General features: G+C 43.8%; 2 protein-coding genes across 2 annotated transcripts; both read left to right on the top strand.

The window, feature by feature from the left end:
- The first annotated feature begins 866 nt into the window (after window positions 1-866).
- On the top strand, window positions 867-2879 carry LOC126564298 (zinc finger protein 431-like). Its single transcript, XM_050221300.1, has 2 exons — window positions 867-1025; window positions 1101-2879. The coding sequence occupies exons 1-2, from the start codon at window positions 867-869 to the stop codon at window positions 2874-2876; spliced, it is 1935 nt and encodes a 644-aa protein (XP_050077257.1). The 3' UTR covers window positions 2877-2879.
- Window positions 2880-4955: 2076 nt separating this feature from the next.
- Window positions 4956-6340, top strand: LOC126560483 (1-acyl-sn-glycerol-3-phosphate acyltransferase beta-like). The gene is made up of 4 exons (XM_050216442.1): window positions 4956-4983; window positions 5073-5277; window positions 5355-5488; window positions 5784-6340. The coding sequence occupies exons 1-4, from the start codon at window positions 4956-4958 to the stop codon at window positions 6338-6340; spliced, it is 924 nt and encodes a 307-aa protein (XP_050072399.1).
- The last annotated feature ends 2511 nt before the right edge of the window (window positions 6341-8851 follow it).

The following is an 8851-nucleotide window of genomic DNA, read 5'->3' on the forward strand; positions in this document are numbered from 1 at the left end:
CATGCTGCTCAGATACATTAGATTTTTTAGAGTGAATAATGGTTTTTATCATATAAATGATTAATGAAATTTGTAAAAGCTACGTTATTGAGAATCGGGCACTGCGCACGTATTCTGTAATATTTTTAAAGTAACAAAACTAAACGAGAAACGCAATTGTTTGCTGATTAACTGCAATATCATTTCGATTTGATTATACAAATGCTCTTAAATGCAAGATTGAATGTGTTTTTTTTTTAATTTTCTTGTTGTTTTAATTTCCCGTAGAAAATTCAAATCTGTATATAAAAAAATATGAACCTTGACAGTAGAAGACTTGTGCTATACTAACCTTGTGCTTGTGGTACAGTCTTTTTCGAGCTGCCAATTCATACGTTGTAGTACAGTGACGCACACAAATAGATCATGTTATGTAAATGTAAGAAAAAACTGTTTTATGACATAAAGCGATCTTAACAAAGAAAAAAGCTTTTTTGAGATAAAACGAAGTCTTACGAAATTAATTTTTACTCAAAATTCCAAGTAATAATGGAAGAAGCATTTCACATCGCGCTCCACTTTTCCGTTCATCACTGTTTGTTTGGCCGCCCATAATTGACATTTGGCTATTTGTAAGCAAATCGTCATTTGTTTGTTGTGTTTTTGTGGCTTTTTCCAAACGTTTTGTGTAGTTTTTCCTAACAATTGTGCATTCCCCGGTTGGAACGAACTTTTCCGGACGTTATAGTCAGTGAGAATCATTAAATGCAATGCGTACGGTGAGGTTACGCCTGTGAACAGTATAGCGTCATTGTTCAAAGCTGGTGCGGTAGATTGGTCAGTGCAGCTTTACTAGGGTTAGGGGGAGTAGAACGAACATAAAAGTTATGAACATCAGAAATGGACCGATATCTACGGCGGGGCAACAACTTTGCCGGTTATGTTTGGGAAAGGAAGAAGAATTGTTAGATATATTCGGTGTACAGTTGGGAACAGGCCAGGATGTACCGTTGCCGTTGCGGATACAGGGTTGCCTGCAGCTGGATGTAAGCGCTTCGATACGGTGTTGATTGGTGTTAGCGAGTGGCTTTGGAATTCATTAGTAAATCCTTCACTTTTAGATCACCCAACACGACAGTCTACCGAAATGGATATGTAAACGATGTTTGGAGAAGATAGATGACTTTAGCAGCTTCCGGGAACGATGCAGACTTAACGAGCGGAAGCTACTGCATGGTGGTGATGATGGTCCAGATGTGAACCTTCTCACTGTAGATGATGGTGATGCTGACGCACACACGGATGACGATGGCGAAGATGATGAGGAGGAGGAGGAAGAGTTGGAAATGATTGTTATCGATCCCTCACAAGATTATGAAAGCTCGAACGACAGTCTTCCAACCGAAGCTTACGGTGAGAAAAGTGTGAACAATTCCAATCCTCCGATACCTCCAATTACGCTCAGCCTCCAGCAGCTGAACCAAACCGCCGAAGAGGAAGACCCGGAAGGTTCCGATGCAGAAGAAGGTGAAGAGGAGGAAGAAGAAGAAGATGAAGGAGAAATCAAATGTGATACAGGGGCGGGAGGAGAAGGGCGTAACGGACTACCGTCGGGAAACCCGGACAGTGGTAACACTGCGACAAAGGTACAGAAAACGGTCGTCTACACGTGCAAGTACTGTGATGTGGCGTTTGCGGCTGCATCCGCCTGTCAGCTGCACGAAATGCAAGATCATGACCTGTTAGCGCCGTACGGTTGCACTTACTGCGAGTATAAAACCTCCATCCGGACGTATCTGATCACGCACATACGAGATTCGCACAGTCTCGCCCGACCGTACATCTGTGTGCAGTGCAACAAAGGATTCCTGCGACGTTCCGATCTCAAAAAGCACACGTTCGTACACACCGGCATACGGCCGTACGGGTGCGATCAGTGTAGCAAAAGCTTTTCGCGCAATACGAATCTCAAGAAGCACATGCGTACCCATCTCGGGTTGAAACCGCACTCGTGTCAGATTTGTGCGCGCTCGTTCGCCAACAAGGCGGATTTGATACGGCACCGGAGTTATCATCGAGGGCAGGAGGTGCAACATTCATGCGTACGGTGTGGAGCATTGTACACACAGAAGGATAAGCTGTACGAGCACGAGCGGTACTGTATGGGACAGACGGCATTCAGCTTTGGGTTGGGAGTACCGCCTTTGGTGGAGTCGGTTAAACAAGAGCTACCGTTTATGGGTAGTTTGGGTGCTTCGATACCGCTTCAGGAAGGCGTACCGCCGATGGAACCAAACCCAGCCGAATCTATAATAAACGACCAGCCAAACTACAATCCGGACGCTTTTTCCTTGTCCGCTTCGAACATCCCACAAACGACTCCACCGTCGAGTAAAATCTACAGCTGCTCGAAATGTCCCAAACGGTTCCTGAGCAAAGAGAGCTTACGGGGACACCAGAGCATCCATCCGGCGGAAGAAAAACGCATCTACGAGTGTTCGCAATGTAAGAGCCAATTCGACAGTAAGCGTGAATACGAGCAACACTTGCAAACGCACCCGGAGTTAAAACCGTTCGCATGTGCTACCTGTGGCAAACGGTTCTCGCGCCGGGATAAGCTGAACCGCCACGAGCGTACCCATCAGCAGGACCGTAACTTTTCTTGTCCCAACTGTTCGGCAAAGTTCGCACGGAAGGACGCATTCGAATCGCATCTTAAGATTCACTGCAATCCAACCGTTGATAGCTCACTGGCGACCGGATTGCTCAGCTCGATGGCGCACGTACCGGGCGTACAGGAGCTGATGGTACCGATGCCGCTGCAACAACATTCCCTGCTGTATTCCATGGTGCGGGAAGATGGTACGATGGCCATCGATCCGTCGATGCGTATGTGAAACACTTCTTAGGCGTACGTTATTTAGATGGAAGGATTAAACAATTTTATAGTAAAAATTAGCAAGATTTTTCTTTACAAGAAATCATTCTCAACCTAACCGCTATCGATCAAAACCGATCAATTTTCTGTTTTGTAAAGAACATGAAATTCAACATCAAAATCGTTTTCACGTATAAAACGCGACCGCGTATGTATGTGTATCTGTAGGTAAGGACAAAGCTCGTGCGAATATGATACACGTAAGAAATATTCCACAAACAAGGCCATAGTTTTAGTGTCACTAAGTATCTGATAGCATACCGGGAAGAAAAATAAGCGTGTACAGTAAACAGTTTGCCACTATGTTTAACATTATTTATGTGTAGTGATAATATGGTAGAATCAGGGAGTGTTCATTTCTTCTAGGTTTATGAAGTGAAGGGCGGTATAATACTATTAACTAGCGTAATTGATTGCTGTAAGAAAACAAAACTCTATTTACACCACACAAGTGTTTCATCATAACTACATAACTCAAAATACAGCAAAATGGTTAAAAATGGAATAGAAAATGGTGGAATAGAGAGAAATTTGTATCATAACTTAGTAGATTTGTTTTTTTTTTTAATTTTTTGTTAAAAAGTAATTTTGTAGCCTAAATATTCTCAATTAGATACCTTAAATTTCTTTTGAAAAAGAGAAAGAAAACCAACTGCAAGACTGAACAATAGTGAATAGTTTTTTCCCTGTTTTTTGCATGAAACACGTAACTTTTTCGACAGAAGGTTCTACAAATATCTGTGGAGAAAGTGCAACGGTTCGTGGCAATTTGCTATTGGATGGATTGTGATGTTTAAATATTCCAAGTTAGCATTCTATGCGTGATCGGCGTTCCTTAGTCGATAAACGTATGAGCACTCACTTGTCAAATAGCGTGCAATACTTGGACTTTATGAACTCCAAAATCATAGTGATGGAATTCTGGTTTGCCAAGAAAATGGCGGAGTTGACCACGAAAATGGTAATGGAAAACAAGTGGTCACCAGGAAATATCAAAGTATCAATGATCCAAAGGGTCTTGTAATTGCAATTTCGACGCAATTTATTTTATGGAAGAAAAATTAAGATTGCTTGAAATACAGCAATTAAATGGAAGTTCGAGTTGTGAAAACGTTTCTTTTGTAAAAGAGATTTTTGAAAAAAACTCTACATTGGACACCTAGCCTCTCCTTTATACTTTACTTCCAACTTTACCTCCTGCTGATCATTATAGAGTGATCAAAGCTTTAAAGTCATTTAACACACCAGCCATCTTCTGTCAAGAGTACGCATCTACAATAACATTCGCAATAACATGTGAGACTCGATCGTGTGTCAATAGTCTAAGAAAATCTTTCTTACTAGAAATAACGGGTTTTACTTGGCCTATACAGTCTTCATAATTACAAATCGTGTGTGTTATAATCGTGGTCGAGGCGATAGTGGAACCGTGCTCCACACGGCAGGACCTGGCTTCAATTCCCATTCTGATCGTTCCGCCGTAATGTGAACTGACTACCAAACTAACGTGGTATCATTCGCAGGTCGTTAAGCCAAGAAGAATCTCCCAAGGAGATCTCTGGTGTACTTGAGCTCTTTTTAATGTTTAGAAAAACCTTTCATTCTTAGACATACTTAGAAATGACTTTAGAGATCTCGTGGAGCTTAAATGCCCATTCAATCCCTGCTATGCTATTCACCCTAGATCAGAATTTTATTGATGATCCAACTTTTAATACAGAAGTGTAGTGAGTCCGTCAAATCCTTCAAGAAATCATTATTCTCGTCTGATGAGAATTAGGTTATTTTTGGATTAACCTGACACTCCCCTCAAAAAAAGAAGAAAAAAAACACGCCACGAATCAAATTGAAACCCCAACAATAACCTTATCAGACGCTAGAGGACGAAGTACACCAATATGTGTGCGCTGATGCGTGGTTATCAGCCGATCGTTCGATTTCGGGTATCGCATCCGAAAACAAGGTGGCTGGTCATAGTCATAGTGTACAGCTGACAGAGTGTACAGCACGTAACACTACACCGAAAAAAGTCCCCATAATGGCCGAGTGTTTTCTGTGCAGCTTAGGTAAGTAACTGTCAACTGCCTATTCTGGTAACTGCAAAATCCCTATTCGAACACATGCATCAATTATCTTTTTTTTTATCCCATTTTAGGCTGGATTTTAAAGTACTACCTTTATGCTTGTGCCGCCTGTTTCGGCATCTTCGTGCTCCTAACCATCTTCTCGAAGCTAGGCGAACGGGGCAATAAGTTTAAGTATTACAGCAAGTATGGCATGATTTACTTCGCGACGCAATCGTTCACTACACTCTTTGCGCCATTTTCGCTGCTCAGACCATGCAACATCGATAATTGTAGGTTAGTTTAGACGGCAAATATGATGGAAATCGTTACTTGTTCGCTCAATTTTTCTAATGCGTAGTTCCGATTTACAGAATCATTTCCACCGTTGTAGCGCGCTGTTCGAAGATTCTTGGCATCACGTGGGAGCTCCGGAATGCACAGATCCTACGCCAGGCGAAAGGTGCAATCGTTCTCACAAACCATCAGTCATCGATGGATATATTGGGTAAGTGTGTATGGGCGCCCCCCGGTATCAACGGACGACGGTGCGATTATTTTGATACGCGCGAAGTTTATCAAGGGTACTGAGTGCAAGTATAAACCAAAATGCGCGGTTCGGCGATAACATGATTGAAGACCGGGTGGACGAGCCAGCTTGGTAATGAACTTTGAATGTCGGTGTAATCTGATGTTCCGTAATATCCGCTCGGAATCGATACAATGTCGCGTGCTTAATTCCTTAAATTAGTAACGTAATATCTCAAGAGTCTACTTTGCAACCTTCTTCCTTTTCTTCGCAGGTATGATGACACTGTGGGACATTCTTTGGAAGGTCGTACCGATTGCAAAGCTGGAACTGCTCTTCCTGTTCCCGTTCGGACCATCCGCTTGGCTTGCCGGAGTGCAGTACATTAATCGTAAAAATCGTACCACCGCCATGAAGGTGTTTGATCGCTGCAAGCGCATGATGACGCAGGACGGTGCAAAGATGTACATCTACCCGGAGGGAACGCGGTATCCTGAGCGTGGAATGCTGCCGTTCAAGAAGGGTGCCTTCCATACTGCAATAGAAGCTCAAGTCCCCATCATTCCGGTCGTATTCTCGCACATGTACTTCATCCAGTCCAAGAAACATATCTTCGACGATGGACATGTAATCATCGATACGCTTGAACCTATACCGACGGTGGGTCTCACGAAAGCGGATCTTGATTCACTGATCGAACGGACGCGTAATGCTATGCTGGCAAGGTACGAAGAGCTTAATCGGGAAGTTGATGCTGGGCTGAAGAATCCACAGTGGGTAAGGCAAGACCGACCAAGGCTGAAGGTGTACGAAGGTAAGAAAACCAACTGAACAGTCTGTTTTTTTGGTAGTTTAGTAGTGGCACAAGGGACACAAAATAAAACCAAATTCCAAACACTAACACTAACAGGGTTGTGAGTATATGTTTAATTGATAAGGCTGAACTTATATCTAACCTCGTATGTTTCGCAATTCCTAATCGTACTTTGATTATACTAACATAAGCTGACTCCACAATATCCACTGTTGTGTCGTGTTTGTTCAAGCTCTGTTGTTTGGCTTGTGGTTGGCCCCGGTCAGGTACCTTTACACAAACAAATCAGAACCGTTTATGCAAACGATTGCACGCGTAAAAGACGGTGCAGCCGATGTACGTTCGTACCAATTGGCCAATCATCAAGAAAACGGTCTAAGCGATATCATTCTTAAACTACTCCTGTGTCTTGACTGGTTTTTATCATCATGTTCGCCTTAAACGGTTGCGGTTGTTTCGGTTGAGGTTGAATTGAGCAAAAGTAAGCGGATGAGATCTATTTTGCATGCAACGTGGCATGCCTCTTCCATGCTCGCGCAATCTAACTTCCTTCCCAAGACTAATGATATTGATTGTTGATATCAAATCGGTGGCCGGGCCAGAATTAAGTAGATTTAAACAAATCGTTTTTGAGCATCGATTAGCTTTACTATTATTGCGTGTTGCAAGATTGTTGGTTTTTTTTTGCGTATCAATTTCTCATGTAAACATACTTGTCCAATTGACGCAATGATTGGATTTTTTTTGTTGTTGTTGCGGTTTTGTTATTTGATTTTGGTGTTGTACATAGATCTTAAGCAACACTTACCCTTGAACTCACAGAACGCGGATGAATGACTGTCGAAGCTGTGAATGGATTTCGGAGCACCTTTGACGGAGGTGCGTTAGACGAGATGCTTCTCCAGCAAGACAAACTGGGACCGGTTTCACTTCACCTCTGTGCATGTTTTTCTTATCTATCTGCAAACTCATTCGGGCTCCCTCGGTGGAGGTATGTGGATCGCTTCTTATGACCTCCAATTATCGCAGGTTGCTCTACAACAAATGATAAAATACATATCGTTATCAACAGGGCCTCCCGCTAAGCCGTTGGAGGCCGTTTAAATTTTAAAAAGTGCACTTCTTCAATGCTTACATCTTTTTCAAATTCTCGCTACTCACCATAATCCCCAACCACCTAGCTGATAACGCCGAAATCAGTTCTTTTTTTGAACTCTTTTCAGATCCCCAATGAGGAGGTCCAATGTACACGGAAGGTTCTTTTCGGTGTTTGGGTTGCAGATTATCCTGATCCCCGTCGCCTGCTAAGCTCCAAAATCGCCGCGGAAGGAAGAGGGTCGCGAAATCCGCAACTTACCGATTTTGTTGGCTGTATGAATTCTCCGTGAGACCGTGCGTGTCTCTGTAGTGGTTGGTGAGTGAGTGAGTAACGGCGAGTTGTGTGACGTGAACAAAACCTTGACGCGGTGGCACGCACGCGCTCAACGAATCTCGCGGGCATTTGTTCGGTACCGCGTCCAAACGCTACAACAGTCAGTTAACGGATCGCCGTCGGACGACGAGGGAGTAGCGCATTTGTTTCGCTCGCAGCATATTAGACCATTCTCCGTGTGCTTGTGTGTGTTTGTCCCCCTACCAGCGGTTTTTTTTTGTGTGTTTCACATCGGCTGGCCGGTTCAGGGACAATATAGAATTATTTCCGCGACAGTTTCAGGCGTGTTCTGTAGACTGATGTCTAGCGGAGGCGCTCAAGTTATCGCGCTTCACGCTGTGCTGCTGTATTAGTTCGGAATTTCGCGACGTGCCCCTGCTTCCGGTGTGGGGGCGACTGGGTGGGAAGCGTGTGGAAGAGACCTAGAATACAAAAGGCGAAGATATCATCCCCCTTATTATTCAGACCGGTTGTGCGAATGCGTCTCTGTGTGATATATGGGACTGGCCCGCGAGTTAACAGCTGAGGACACACGCAGGTTGTGTCAAGTGGGTGCAACACAGACGACGACAACGGCGACGACGACGACGACGACGGTCTACTTACCCCGCCACAAATACAGCGTGCCTCTGTAACGAATATTTGCTCCGAAAAGGGGTGAGCCGGGTTGCAGTTTTGCAGTGTATTTACGCGTGCTGGTACGCTTGAGGTGTTAATTTATTGTGCTGCTATTGCTGCTATATCACACAAATTGTGAAGATCCGGAAAGCTGATTGCGTCCGCATGCCATATTGTGAAAAGTCTACTCCCAAAAAATCGAAAAAACCAGCCAAGCAGGCTGTGAAAAATCGATTAATATTTAATCGCTGTTGGTAGTAGTGGTGTGGTTTGGCGTGTGTGTGAGTTTTTTTTTTCGGTGCGTGTGTGTGAGTCAAAAAATTGACAGAAGCCGGCTAACCGGAAGAATCCTTGCTGTTTGTAACGTCATCAGGAACACGGGCACGGGCAGTGAGAGTGTGCAAAAATGCACCTCTGATGTGGTGAATTGCTGTGTTATTAGTGTTAAACCCAACTCCGGCTGGCACGAACGAGTGGA

This window comes from Anopheles maculipalpis, chromosome 3RL (assembly GCF_943734695.1).
Source record: "Anopheles maculipalpis chromosome 3RL, idAnoMacuDA_375_x, whole genome shotgun sequence".
NCBI lineage: Eukaryota > Metazoa > Arthropoda > Insecta > Diptera > Culicidae > Anopheles > Anopheles maculipalpis.